Source organism: Camellia sinensis, chromosome 2 (assembly GCF_055761805.1).
Source record: "Camellia sinensis isolate YWXY chromosome 2, ASM5576180v1, whole genome shotgun sequence".
In the NCBI taxonomy this organism is placed as follows: Eukaryota; Viridiplantae; Streptophyta; class Magnoliopsida; order Ericales; family Theaceae; genus Camellia; species Camellia sinensis.
The window spans coordinates 16992454-17007893 of record NC_138962.1 but is presented as its reverse complement, the minus strand read 5'-3'; the positions used below and the strand labels follow the sequence as shown (position 1 = coordinate 17007893).

At 36.3% G+C, this 15440-nt stretch overlaps 1 protein-coding gene and 1 long non-coding RNA gene across 2 annotated transcripts; both read right to left on the bottom strand.

Moving 5' to 3' along the window:
* Positions 1–5834: 5834 nt before the first annotated feature.
* LOC145810669 (uncharacterized) lies at positions 5835–8591 on the bottom strand. The gene is made up of 5 exons (XM_082907541.1): positions 8493–8591; positions 6533–6995; positions 6092–6168; positions 5922–5997; positions 5835–5851 (listed from the first exon to the last, which is right to left on the bottom strand). Exons 1-5 carry the CDS (start codon positions 8589–8591, stop codon positions 5835–5837), a joined length of 732 nt encoding a protein of 243 aa, XP_082763667.1.
* A 73-nt stretch (positions 8592–8664) lies between these two features.
* LOC145806498 (uncharacterized) lies at positions 8665–9945 on the bottom strand. The gene is made up of 3 exons (XR_014349789.1): positions 9804–9945; positions 9674–9711; positions 8665–9624 (listed from the first exon to the last, which is right to left on the bottom strand). It is a non-coding gene; the product is annotated as an uncharacterized LOC145806498 (long non-coding RNA).
* Between the last annotated feature and the right edge of the window lie 5495 nt (positions 9946–15440).

Sequence of the window (15440 nt, the reverse complement as noted above, 5' to 3'; positions counted from 1 at the left end):
TTTGGAGAAGTTTGGAGAGGATGCCAGGGGTGAGAGACGCCATTGTTGTGGTTGAAAATTATATTTTTAAAATTTTAAAAGGTATTTATGCCCTAAAAGATAAAAATATACAAAAATAATAAGTATTTTGTTCACCCAATTTGTTTTTAGTTTTTTAGGAAATTTTTTTTTGAAACTAGTTCTTGAAAATAAAAACAAACATATTGAAATTGATAATCTAATCATATTCTTTGAAAAAATTTAAATTATCTCAAATTAGTCATCTCAACTTAAAACTGTGTTCAATGGGTTCATTTTGTGATCTAATTCAATGATCATTTTAATTTTACAATTAAGTAACTAAAATATTTAAAACTCTTTCAAAAATTATAATAAAAAACACAAATCACTAAATCAAATCATTCCACTAGCAAAACTTTTACCGACGAATAGTGTCATCGTCGCTAAATGGTTAACTCTTTACCTACGCCAACTTGTCGTCGCCAAAAGTAAGCACACTAATAGCAACGCTCATTGTGTTGCTAAAACATAAGCCTCGTAGATAAAAGTTTTGAAATTTTGGCGCCAACCAAAAAAATTGGTACTAAAATAATGTTATGCCTTTTTAGCGACGACAACAAGTTGCGTCGGTAAAGGTATACTTTTACCAACGAAATTGATCACTGTGTCGCCAAAAATATACTTTTAGCGATGAAAAATTGACGTCGTCGCCAAAAGTAGTCGCCAAAAGTGCAATTTCTTGTAGTGAATTCTCTAAATTTTAAAGAGTTTTCATCATAAAGTTTGGACCACATGGTTCATAGTTTATGATAGTTTTGGAGTCATTGATTAACCAATTGGAAGAATTAATTCTAGTTTGAGCATGCATGATTTTATTGTGTTCATACTCATTTCTTTTTGCATGGGTTTTCAATTTGCAAGGAAATTCCATGGGATGTAAAGTTTTAAAGTTCAAATATGTATATCTATGTCTATATATTTTATTTCAAAAGTTTATTTGATTTTTATTGGAAAACTTGAGTTGAATTTATAATTAATTAGAGGATTTACTCATGTAATTAAGAGCTTAGGACACTACAAAAAAAATTATTTTTTGCGATGGCAAAACGCCGTCACAAATACCCCAAACGCCGTCGCTAAAGGTTTTTGCGACGGTAAAATAGTTTTTCGCGACGGCAAGTGGGGGTCGCAACAAAGGGGGTTGTAAAAGGGCTTTAGCGACAGGAAGTGCTGTCGCCATTGTTTTTGCGACGGTAAAAAAAATTTTTTGCGACGGCAAATTTCTGTCACCAATAAGCCATGAAAATCTGGGTTTATTTGCGACGGTAAAGTCTTGCCGTGGCTAAAAGAGGTTTTTGCGACGGCGTTTTGCCGTCACTAAAAGTGTCGTCGCTAATGACTATTGGCGACGGCAACCTGAGCCGTCGCTAAAGGCCTCATTTTCAGTTTAATTCCTACCTTTTGCGACAGTATTGGTGCCGTTGCAAAAAGTTTGCTACCATTTTCTTTTTGCGACGGGGTGCTCTACCGTCTCAAAAAAAAATTAAAAAAAAAAACCCCCTGTATTAAAATTATTAAAAATATAAAAATAACCTATATTAAATGAAAAATAACTAAAAAAAATCCAAAAATTACATAATAATATAAATACATACATAAACAAAAGTTGGCACATGATGAACATTCATAATGTTGTTTCATTCATAACAATACATAAATAAAAATTCATAACAATAAAAATTATGCCACTACATAATGTTGCATAATACATACATAATGTTGTTCACAAATTTAAATAACATAAATCAAAATCAAAACCAAAAGTTTTCGTCTTGATTCTTTCGTGGGTTAAAAAAATAAAAGTTGGTCATAATCTTTATACGCCCGCATTCCACAAGAAGCAAATTGCTACTAAGGAAATATCTGAAAAAAACAAAATAAAAATAATTAATAACAATATAATGGTGTTAATATTTTAATTACAGAAAAATATAAAAAAATTAACTACTATATAATTACAAAGATAGTTTAGTAAATAATTTTGACTAGACCGAAATCCGACTCTAACTTCCAAACCGGGAACCCGATTCGAGCTCCGTCTTCTCCCACAAGTCTCTCATGCCTAGGAGGTCGTGTGTGCCAAGTTTCATGCCAAACTGACGTCGTTTGATGATTTTGGGGCTTTAACACCTCGAGTTCAAGTTTCTTAAGGAACTAGTTTGCCTAAAGTGAAATTCGGCTGTAACTCCTAAACCGGGAACCCGATTCGAGCCCCATCTTCTCCCACAAGTCTATCATGCCTAGGCGGTCATGTGTGCCAAGTTTCGTGCCAAACCAACGCTGTTTGGTGATTTTGGGGCGTTAACACCTCGAGTTCAAGTTTCTTAAGGAACTAGTTTGCCTAAAGTGAAATCCGGCTCTAACTCCCAAACCGGGAACCCGATTCAAGCCCCGTCTTCTCCCACAAGTCTCTCGTGCCTAGGCGGTCGTGTGTGCCAAGTTTCGTGCCAAATCGACGCCGTTTGGTGATTTTGGGGCATTAACACCTCGAGTTCAAGTTTCTTAAGGAACTAGTTTGCCTAAAGTGAAATCCGGCTCTAACTCCCAAACCGGGAACCCGATTCAAGCCCCGTCTTCTCCCAAAAGTCTCTCGTGCCTAAGGGGTCGTATGTGCCAAGTTTCGTGCCAAACCGACACCGTTTGATGATTTTGGGGCGTTAACACCTCGAGTTCAAGTTTCTTAAGGAACTAGTTTACCTAAAGTGAAATCCGGCTCTAACTCCCAAACCGGGAACCCGATTCGAGCCCCGTCTTCTCCCACAAGTCTCTCGTGCTTAGGCGGTCGTGTGTGCCAAGTTTCGTGCCAAACCGACGCCGTTTGATGATTTTGGGGCGTTAACACCTCGAGTTCAAGTTTCTTAAGTAACTAGTTTGCCTAAAGTGAAATCTGGCTGTAACTCTTAAACCGGGAACCCGATTCGAGCCCCGTCTTCTCCCACAAGTTCACGCCGAAGCTGATGATCATCAACACGAGGCATTTTGGGCTGAAGTACTTCAAGGTGTTTGCTGTGTAGATTGAGATTTTAGCAATACAAAAAATTTTGTTTTAAATTCAATAAAACATAATAAAATATTGAGTGAGTGACTTAATCTACTTTATGAATGGTTGAACCGCGCTTGTATTGAATAAGATGTACCGATGAGCTTGTACCCAAGAAGTATTATCAAGATAAAAGCTTGTGTTTTCACCAATAGCATGACCCAAATTATCAGCACCACTATAATTCCTCACGGGTTGACTAGATTTGGTTTCCACATCATTGAGATATTGTGCACAAAAATTCATGCATTCTTTCATAAGATATCCTTTAGCAATTGATCCTTCAGGATGAGCTCTATTACGCACGTATTTCTTCAAAGTAAGAAGATACCTCTCAATTGGATACATCCGTCGAAACTGAATCGCTCCACCCAATAAGGCTTCATCAGCTAGATGTATAGGCAAGTGCTCCATTATATCAAAAAAACTCAGAGAAAATATTTTCTCTAGATGACAAAGTGTTAGAGCGATACGATCTTGAATATATTGCAAATCCGTCGCACGATTCACTTTCGAACACAATTGTCTAAAGAAATTGCTCAATTCAATCAAGGGTTCAATTACATTCTTTGGTAACGATCTTCGAATAGCCAATGGAATAAGTTGTTGCATCAGAATATGACCATCGTGGCTCTTAAGACCCCCAATACTTCTATCATGTGAGCGCACACGACGTGATATATTGGATGAATACCCGTCGGGAACTCTTACTTCCTTCAACACTTTCAAGAACAAATCTTTTTCATCCTTGGTCATCGTGAATTGTGCTGGTGGTAAATAGGCTTTATTCGACCCTCTTAACTGCAAATGTAGGGATTTTCTAATATTCATATCTTGTAAATCAGCAGCAGGGACAGAAGTAGAATGGGACCAGTGGTACAAGCCTTTGAAATGACCTTAAATAATCTTGTTTGGAGGGGTTATGAGGGGGAAAGAGTACAAACATTTTAAGCACTTCACTTCCCCTCCAAAATTGGGAGGAAATGGTAGGAAAGTATTTCTCATAATAATTATATTAAAATATCTAGTTAAGTATATTTATCATTAATTTAAATATTATCTAACCAAACAAAAGGAAGGAGACTTCTTCCCTATTTTCTTCTCCTTCCTTTGCTTCCTCTCACTTTCTCTCCCATCAATCCAAATAGTGTGTTAATCTTTTACTAGATGCTTATAGTACCAACAGTGATATCAATTATATATCCGAAGCTGTTTAGCAGGTTAGAAGAAAGGAGGGAAAAAAAGAGTCCATAAAATGAGTAGGCAAATCGACAAAGCAGGGTGGATGAATTGCAAGCAGAAATAATGCGACTAGTAAAACAAGCTTTTATGGGGACTCTAAATAGAAAATCAACAAGGATAAAGATATTAAGCGCATAGGTCATATTCCTATAAGACTAGAAAAATACCAGTAAGAAACAAATGTTTTAACACACAAGCACTCTTGTATTTTTTTTTATTTTTAGTTTTATTTTAGACAATTGAGATGCAAAGCTCCAAAAGAAAAGTAAATTGAGTAAAAAGATAAGGAGGAAAGGGGACTTTACTGAAGAGAGTGGGAAAGGAATGAGAATAAAGCAAGAGAATCCTTTCAAAAGAGGCAAAACAAGACACAAAAAAATTGAATAGGCTAGACATGCTACTATGCTTTATGGGATCTTGGATATTCTTAAGTCCAGAGATCAGCTAATTAAAAGGAAAATTTAAATACTTCGTAAAAAATTCTAGCTATACATATTACATAAGAGACAAAATTGTTTCAAAATAACTAAGTTGCATTGCTTGCCAAACCAACCATTCAATATTGAACTGCTGAGAATGCTTCAATGGAATTTATTGATATTTAGCATACGAAAAAGCAAAAGTAAAATACGTGAAACCTCACCAGCATTAATGTCTTCAATACCAACAGAGAAGCATGGACACATGCAAATGAACTTAAAAAAGTACGATGGAAGTATATGTATCTTGTAGCTAACCTAAACCAATGGGCAGTAATCTGATGATCAAAAGCTGATGATCTGAAATCAAGGGATGTAGCTGGGGCTGGTCTTCCAACAGAATGTCTGCGTAAATGCACCAGAAATGAGTTACATTGGAACACAAAAGATTTGAAATCAAGGGATGTAGCTGAGTTACATTGATGGTCTTCCAAAAGATTTAACTTCATTACAGTCATTGATTGGCAACATTGGAACACAAGAGAGTGAATTTAAACCATTATTTGTCTTAGCATAAAGAACATTATTTGTGTGATAAAAAATCAATTGACAGGAAAGGTACAACTTCTGTCTTAGAAGGAAAAATTCAAAACCATTCTCGATACTAGGGTCACCAATTCTGGCAAAATATTTCAACCATGATTAACTTCATAATCAAACAAAAATGTTCACGCACAGTGAAACTATGGGAAATGGTCCATATACAACATCTAAACAGAGCAGTGAGTGCAAAAACTGAATTCAAATGGGAAAATGACGTTGATCCATCAATCCGATAAAAGGCACATATAGAAAACAGTTCAGTACCTAGGGGTGAGCATGGACCGGATTTGTTCGGATTGGGAGAAAACCAGGACCAATCCGTTATCTACGGTTCCTGAAAAATTAAAATCAATCCAATCCGTTTACATTGTGAAACCAATCCGAACCAATCCGTTGAAATGCGGATTGGATCGGTTTAGGACCACGGATTTAAATAATTAAATAACCAAAAAAATATAGACATTACATTTTCATTTGAGTGATAAACCTGTAAACAATATAATCTGAGTGATAAACCTGTAAACAATATTATATAAGTAAACATCCTATTTGAAAACCTGTAAACAATATTATATAAGTAAACATCCATTTCACTAGCATTTCCATTCCAATAGCAACTCCATTCCTGTAAACCTGTAAACAATACAAGTAAAAACAACATCCATTCCAAGTAAACAACATCCATTCCATTATAAATTGGAGCAAACATCCTCTATTCTAAGCAAACATCATCCATTCCAAGCAAACACACATCAACAATAGAAGTAGACATTACATCAACAATAGTAGTAGACATTACATCATCTATTCCAAGCAAACACACATCAACAACAACCAAATTCAATACTAGTAGACATTACATTTCTCTTTTCCACAAATTCTAACCAAACAAATATAAAGTAGTTTTAGACAAAAACAAATAAACAAACAAAGGCATGTTGACAGCAGCACCGCTTAAGGATGACAAACAAAAGCACCACAATAGCGCAGTGGCAGCAACAGCACAACAGCAACAGTAATAGGTGATTTTCAGCAAACCAAATCACTTTCCAACAGCTATGTTAACATTGGTTAGAGCTGCAAAAAAAATAATTTCAGTTTAAAGTAAAAAATAACACAATACATGAATGAAATTTAAATGATTAATTGAATATTAGAATTATATTACCTCTTTCTATGTCCTCCAAATCTGCAAAGTTTTCTTTCATCTGAAGTTGCAATGGCGCAGCACGCAACCAATCTTGTGTACAAATTAAACTTTCAACAAGTTTTGGAGTAAGAGAACTACGAAATTGGTCAAGGATACGACCTCCTGTGCTGAAAGTAGACTCAGAAGCAACAGTAGAGACAGGAATGGCCAAAATATCCCTAGCAACTTGAGAAAGAATTTTATATCTTGAAGAATTTGTCTTCCACCAACTTAAGATGTCAAAGTTTACAACTTCCTTTTCACAAGATTCTTCCAAATACCTATCTACTTCTAACTTTCCACCATCACCTTCTTCTTCCTCCAAAAGCTTTTGAAATTTTGTCATAAGAGACACTTGGTGCTCACTTGCACCAATGTTTACTTGATCCACAATGTCTACCTCATGAACCATTTCATTGGAAGATGAAGCAACTGTTTCAAACTGTATATACTCATTAAAAATGTTATTCAAAGTCTCTCTTACTTTTTGAGTGAGCTCACTCACCATGGCAGGTTAATAAACTTCAAAATAACAAAACCTCACATACTTTAACTTATAACGAGGATCTAACACAACAGCAATCAATAACATCATATTTATTTTTTCAATTTTTCCCCAATACTTGTCAAATTTAGTCTTCATTTTTATTGCCATGGCTTTCAAAGAAGGATCTAAACTCTTTGCCCATTCAGTTAAGGCACTTTCTATACCACAAACTTCAGTGAAGTACAAGTTGGAAGTGACATACAAAGAACCAGACAAGCGAACAGTTGTATCATAAAACTTTTGCAAAAATTGTGTAAAAACATGAGCATCTTCCCAATCTTGAGAGGTAGGAGGTCCATGATTAAGTTCTAGTTTGAAATGTGGGTCCTCATCCTCTAATCTCTCAAATACTTTTTGAAACTTTGTTGCAACATCTAGCATTAGATATGTGGAGTTCCACCTAGTTTGAACATCTAGACACAACAAGCTTTTACATGTTACCCTCTCTGTTTCAGCACATGTCCTAAAAAATTGCTCTCGTTGTGGAGAACTCCTTACATACTTCACCGCATCACGAATTCGAGTTATTGAATCCTTTATTTCACTTAACCCATCCTTGACAATTAAATTAATTATATGGGCACAACACCTCATATGCAAGTACTTACCCCTTAAAATCAAAGAGTCACTATTTTTTGAAAACTTCCTTTTCACATATGCAATAGCTACATCATTTGCACTTGCATTATCCACAGTGATTGTACTAATCTTCTCTATACCCCAATCAACTAAACATGATTCCACTGCCTTACCAATTGCCTTCCCTTTGTGACTAGAAATCACACTAAAGTTGAGAATTCTTTTTTGTAAATTCCAGTCTTTATCAATAAAGTGGGCTGTTAGGCACATGTATAAAACATTTTGTAGAGATGTCCATGAATCCGTAGTGAGACAAAGTCTATAGTTTGCATTCTTCAACACATTTTTCAATTTTTTCTTCTCACTACAATATAAATCCACAATATCCTTTGCTACTGTAAAGCGTGAAAACTTTTTGAAATTAGGTTGCATCACACTACAAAATTGACGAAATCCTTCACGCTCTACAAACCTAAATGGCAACTCATTAGTGATTACCATTTTAACAAGTGAATCCCTACATGCTTGTTGATCAAATTTCCAAACTCCAAGAGTTTTTTCACCTTCGGTTATAGATTGAAATGCCAAAGTCTTTTGTTTTTTATTTTCCTTATTTTTAGGGGACTTAGGACAATTTGCAATATGTTTTCTCAAAGTGCTAGTTCCATTTGCACTAATCCAAGCATAAGAAGCTTTACAATGGTTACATTTAACACATGCAGCAGTCTTACTCCCTTCTTTAAAAGTTTTGGTAAAATGCTCCCAAAGTTCAGAATACTGTCTAGCTTTTGGCTTAGGAGGAAGGGGGCATACCTTTGAACCTGAAGGAGTTTCAGGCTGAGGATCATGTTCTTTATCAGATTGAGATTGAGAGAGGTCAATTACATCATTTGTGTCTCCGGTACTTGACATCTATCAAACAAAAGAAATAAATAAATCAATACTTTATGTGCATTTAAGCCCCATAAATGGCTACAAAAAAATAAAAATAAAAAATTTGCAATTTCTAAAAATACAGTCATGCTTTTTTCTATTATTCTATGTATAGTGACAAAAAAGATCATTAGGATTTCTTTTGTTAGGCTTTTCAATTTTGTAAACCAATGGCTAAAAATACTTGTTAGGAAACCATTCACTGAACTGGTTGAGGTCACAATTTTCACCACTAAGTTAAGTTGAGACCAATAAACAAAAATTATAATATATGTTAGTTTTGCACTCAGGACACAAAATGGGTCCCTTTCTTTAGGTGCAAAGCAAACAAAATGGGTCTTTTACCCCCATTCTAAGAACAAAATCATTAATCATAACACAGTTCCTTAAACACAAACAGAAAAAATATGTAATCATGGATAGATGTATTCAGTTTTTAGATGCATCAGTTTTATAAATCTTCAATAGTCAATAAATGTATTCAGTTTTTAGATGCATTAGAGATAGATGGCATTTGAGGCTTTTCTGCTTGCAACATCTGGAAAAATATGTAATCATGTCTATCATTGTCTAAAACTAACAGCAGATCCTAAAAATAAGCATTTAGGTGCAACATGAAATTAAAAAGGAAACTCCAAGTATACAGCATATGTTTGAAATTTTATTGATTAGGTATTTAGGGAAACAACAAAAGAAAGACAGTGAATCTTTTTGTCACTATTGTCACTACTCTTTCAGTTAAAGTGTTCCATAAACACTGATTTGTGCATCAATGGTTACAAACAACAGAAAATAGAAATACAAAACAGAGATGAAATTAGAAAAGAAAAAAAAAATAGAAAATAGAAATACAAACAGAAAAAAAAACAATCGATCTAAAAACATAATGAAAACATAAAACATAATAAAAAAAAAAAAAAAAAAAAAAACAGAAAAAAAAAAATCTCCTACTTACATTTACCGAATCTATTGTAGATGACATGAACAATCGATCTAATCTGCGATGGATGATCTAGGAACCCATTTCAGAGTGTTAGAGAGAGAGAGAGAGAAGAGCTCACCGAAAGAGGAAGACAACAGCTATAGCTATCGATCTAATCTGAGATGGATGATTTGGGAACAAATAAACAAAAATAGTCACCGATCCGAGAGAGAGATGAGAACACCGAGAGAGAGAGAGAGAGAGCTCACCGACAGAGAGAGACGAGCAGCAGCACACCGATCTGATCTGAGATGGATGAGAGTGTGAGAGAGAACTCAGTCTGAGATGGGAAAGAGAAGAGAGAGAGACACCATCGATATACAGACCTAAGATGAGAGTGAGAGGCGTGAATGAGTGAGGTGAGGCTGTTGGATTAGGTTTACACTTTAGTTTTTATATCATATAAGAAATTATATAGTGTGGGAAGGTATATAGTATAAAAATATAGATTATTCCTAGATGGTCCGGATCGATTCCAATCCGGAACCGTGGGATTTAATCCAGAACTGATCTGTGGCCTACGGATTTTGAAAATTTCAATCCGGAACCGAACAACGGATTGAAAAAACCAATCTAAACCTATCGGATTAGACTGACCGGATCGGATTACGGATTTTACGGATTCCTTGCTCAGCCCTATCAGTACCATGCCCTGGCAGAAAGATTTTGTGCACGCATACATATATAAGGGTTTCTCTCTGGCTATTTAGCTGTCAACAAATATCAGATTAGAAAACCTTTTCATTATATACTTGGAAGTGAGATAATTTGTTGGTCATCCATAATATTTGTATAACATAAGTGCCACTTTCAACCATATGAGTAGTGGAACACAATCTGAATGAAACAGAGAAAATGGAAAGGAAAAGAAAAAGGGCAAATGCTACTGGCCCCTTTCATATAAATCTCAACCTCTCTCTCTCTCTCTCTCCTGTATGTTTATTTGTTGCCGTTATCTATAAGAAACAACAACAATTGACTGCATCTTGTGGTAATGCCAGTTTCTTAAGTTCCACTAACATGCTAATAGGTTTTTCATGTGATTTCTAACTCTTTTTTTTTTTTTTTTTTTTTGAGAAGCAACAAAAGATATATATTAATAAGGAAAAACAGTAACATAGGGAGGCCAAGATGTCCTCAAACAGAAATGAAAACAACAAAATAACAGAGCAAATAAATAGACATCCCTAAGACTAAGAATGACAAATGGTATTTTTTTTTTTTTTTGAGAAGCAACAAAAGATATATATTAAAAACCCAATACAAGGACTGAACCTTGTCTTAGCAGTAGTTGAAAATTTGTGATAATAGAAAAGCATACTTTTGTGTACAACAAGGTTAATATACAGTGAGCTTCATCTTCTATTTTGAGAATGATGATATGATATAAAACACAGGTAATAAAAAAAAATGAGTTCAACCTCTATTTTGAGAATGTGAACAGATACCTGAACGAAGTGAAGTTGAACGAAGTTGAAGTTGAAGTTGAAGTTGAAGTTGAATTTGAGTCCTCAAAGAAGAGTCAGTAGAAGCATCATTGCTGCGATTTTCGAAGCTTCCAAGAACTGCGGTTTTGAGCATGTAGAGAGAGGATCGATTGGAGGGGTCGCCGAAGCCGAAGAACTTCGCCGGAGAAGAAGCTCTGAAAGCTGGGTTAAAGATGGCTGACGACGGCTGATAGGCGAAGTCGAAGATTTAGGGATTTCGATCCAAATGATTCAAAGTTTGAGGGACTTCATAGATTTAGGGATTTCGAAGAATTAGGGATTTCTATCGAAATTACCGAGCGCCAAAATTGGGGAGAGCGGGGAAAAAGTTTTGTTATTACTTTTTTGCGGCGGTAAATTTTAAACCGTCGCAAATGGTAAATATGTATTGCTAAACCGGCGCCGTTTTGATATTTTTTTTGCGATGGATATTTTGCCGTCGCAAATGACTAACTATTTGCGACAGCAACATTCTGCCGTCTCAAAAAAATTATTTTTTTGCGACGGTGGAAAACGCTGTCGCTAATAATCCCATATTATGACACTCCCCGTACAGTTTATTGTCGACGGTAAAACTGTCGTCGGTAAAGACTTTTTTAGCGACGGGTTAATCTGCCGTCACAAAAGGTCATCTTTTGCGACGGAAAACGAGCCGTTGCAAAAGCTTCCGTCTTTTTTGCCTCCTTTTCTTGTAGTGGGACATGCATGTTAGAAAATAGAAGAATTGTTCAAGTTAATTTCTAATCTTTACTTGCATAGCATATTCTTAAGAGAACTTAGGTTCTAAACTTGTTTTTAACCAAGATTCATGGAGTTTAAGGAGGTATTAAGCATGAATTAGAGCTTGGGTTCAAGAAAATGGATGTTTCATGAAATTGAGTTTAAAAAATGAAAAATGGGTTTAATTTGATATTTAGAGCCTTATAAGAATTCAATTAAGCATCTAATTTAGGTTCATAGAATTAGATGTAGTCAAATTAAGCCTTAATTGACAATTAATTAAATTTAATTGAAATTGAGTCAGGCTTAAAATTATGGAAATAAATGAGAAGATTAATTATTTGACCCTTGATTTGCTTGAAAATAGAGTTGAAATTGAAAAATGTGCATATTTATGAGTTTCTGATTTAGTAATTTAAACATGACAGAATAATTGTAATTTAATGTGTATAAACCTAATTTAAGTTTAATTGTGAAGTTAGTGAACTTAATAAGAGTTGGTATATTATTAGATTATTTATATTTAATTAGTTTGGTTAATACATGACTAAACATGTTTTAATTAGAGGTTAAAGGAAATTAATGATCTAATTAATTCCTAATTCTAGTCATCTATATTTAAAAACTTAAGTGAACTAAATATATTTAAGATGATTGTGTATCGTACTATGCATATTTGTGATTGTAGGTCACAAGTCAAGGACTGCTTGACCAACTGTTTTGGAAGCCCACTGTGAGTAACATTTCTGTAAAGATATGTTGATATAAATTATGTTTTAATTGTTATCGATAAGCTATGGTTTCTTGAAATGCTATCTTGATTATGTGAACGAATGTCCTATTTGTGAATCTATTATGGCATCCACAGATAGTTCCAAGTCATGGGGGACGGCGTGTAAATGCGGGTCCATGACATATATGTGATACGAGATCTCGTTAGCCACTTAATTGTGGTGATATGTGTTTAATCGGTATCCGAAACTGATTACTCTAGTCGGAAGATGATATGTGATATGTTCTGTGAGATGTACCTGTGTGGGTGAAAATCTGACCACACTGCTTGCTTAGTGATCAACTAGAGAGCACAGGCAGAATAGATGGCTTCAGCAACCTGAAACAGAAAGAAAAGGCTCCGGCGGTGGTTCTTCCACCCGGGGGCACTCCGACGATCAAGTCAGTATATCTCTCAAAGATAATCAAGTGCAAAACTTAATACTCAAAGCATAAATTGCATACCTTAGACCCACTGGGGTGCCTCTCTTTTATAATATACTAAATCCAAGTCCCACTAGAAGTATGACTTCTATGAACTCCAATTTTAGTGCTTACTTTGGACTCTTTAAGAGATAAAGATAAACTCCCTAAGAGCTTTTATCCTTATCTTGGTTAAGTCCCCTCTTTGCCTTAGGACTCTTGTCCCTTATCTGCTTATCTTGGATTCCGATATCTTCGGGGATAACCTCGGCAACTCCGAGATCATCTCGGCTTAACTACCACGTCACGTGGCACCTCGGCTGACACGTCGGCGTCAGCATGCCACGTGTTGGTATTCAGAAAATATATCCCCACAACTGCCCCCTAGGTTCTATTACCTCGGCATTCTGAGGTGATGGAACCTATATCGATATTTCAACATTTCTTTTCTGAGAAATGGCTCAAAAACTGTTTAGCCGAGATAATCATATTCCAGCCGACGTGTTCTCTTCGGAGAACAAGGTTTCGAAAGTACTTTCCCATGCGCATGAGCTGTCATGCATACCTAACCGTTCCTTTTCACGTGTTTTGTTTTCATTGGAGCGTGTCTGTGACGCGCCTGAAAGCTGTCTGTCATTTGTCTGCGCCGTCTGACGCCTGCGTTACTCCAGGCGTAATAATTGCCCTAATTTTGCCGCCGTTTCAAATTTTTGACAAAACTCTTTTTTGCCTCTATTTTTCCTTCACTTTTTCATTCTGATTTCTTGCTCTTTCTCTCTCCGAAAGCTTTTTCTTCTTCGAATCTGCCATTGCTTCGATCTCTCTTCTGGAACTGTCCGTAATCTCCCATTCTTGTGAAGCTTTCTTTGTTGTTGCAACCTATTTCTGAGCTCGGCGAACATTGCCCGGCTTCATTTGTTCTGGTAAGATCCTTTCCTTTCATTCTTAATTCTCTTTATGTGCTTTTGTCATTACTGCTTTGTTGCTCGATTTCTCCCATATTTTGAACATTTGTACTATTTCAATATTTTTCTTGCCATAATTCTTGACCTTTATCCCTTTGTATTCTTCGTGTTTCTGATAGTCCATCTTTGTTCTTGAATCTGAAACTTCGCCTTTGTTTTCTCTTTTTTGTATCTGTCCCAGATCTGTGCCTTCGATCTTGATCTTTATAGTTCTTAGGTTTGGGATTTGTGCGTAGAACCTTCAAATTTAGGGAAAACTGAAACAAGCCTTATCAGCCCTTTCCTAGGTCTTTGCCGAGGTTCTTGTAACCCTTCTTAAAACGCCCATCTTCTGAAACATATTTTAAACTGACATAATGGGTATGTGGAGGCATAGGGTAAATACCCCAACAAAACTTGAATACTTTAGGCAGGAATTCTCTATCCCAGCTGATGTTCATCTTAAGCTAGCTGGGGAAAATGATACCATCATGCCCACAGATCATACAATGCCTTTTCCTATAGTAGCTTTTACCGAATGTGGACTTCGGCTTCCACTTCATCCCCTTTTTCGTGAAGTTCTTCATTTCTACAGGCTGAACCCCATGCAACTTACTATCAACTCCTATAGGGTGATTAACGGTATTATAGCTTTAGCTAGGCAGGAGAATCTTAGAATCACCCTGGCCGACCTTCAGTACTGCTATACCATGTGTCCCCTCAACCTGAAGGATAGGGGCTTCGTTTATTACCTTAAGCCGAGATCCACCCAGTTTAAAATTGTAGCCGACCTTCCAGACTCCAACAAGGGGGCTGGAGATGACTTTGTTATTGCATCGGGAAATTGGGAATTTGGCCCAGACGAAGATGTCCACCTCTACCCTCTTCCTCGAACAATTTCAGAGGGCAAGGGTAAGAGCCCTGAGCCAACACTTAGTTGTTTTTATTTAAGTTTTTAATACTTTCTGTTTCTGACGTCTGCTTTTTTTTCTGCAGATCTTCATCAGCCACCGAAAAACTTCCGCCAATCCTTCTTCCTAGGAACAGATCTGAAAAAACTCCTTGACCTTCCAGTCCACAAACGAAAAGCCCCACTGTTACTAAACTTCATCCCTACATATAAATCCACTTTGCCTGACATCCCAAAAAGGAAGAAAAATAGTCTCTCTCCACCTACTGCTACAACTGTAACCGCTTCTTCATCTCGAACAGATCAAGGATCTACCTCTGACCCAGCCGATCTTCCATCAACTTCGGCCCCCTACTTAATACCAATTCCAGAGCGTAAACGTCGACGAAGACTTGTAAAGACTGCCGAGATGGTTCGTCCAAGGCCTGTCGTTCAAGATCTTCTTGCCGACCTTCCAACTGACGCCGAAGCTGTACCAATGCAATCAATGCTCCCACCAAAGCCAAAGAGAGTAAAAAAGGCTCAGCCCAAGGCCAAGGCTACAGATGCCGAGGCTGAGGATGCTTTGCCTATTTCTAAACTAGCAGAAAG

Coding starts and splice junctions, on each gene's coding strand:
- LOC145810669 (XM_082907541.1), bottom strand. CDS start 8,591: ATGTCAAGTACCGGAGACACAAATGATGTAATTGACCTCTCTCAATCT. Junction 6,996..8,492: donor AAACTCCTTCAGGTTCAAAG/GTATGCCCCCTT, acceptor GAGTATATACAG/TTTGAAACAGTTGCTTCATC. Junction 6,169..6,532: donor TTTGGAGGACATAGAAAGAG/GTAATATAATTC, acceptor TGCTTGGAATAG/ATGATGTAATGTCTACTACT.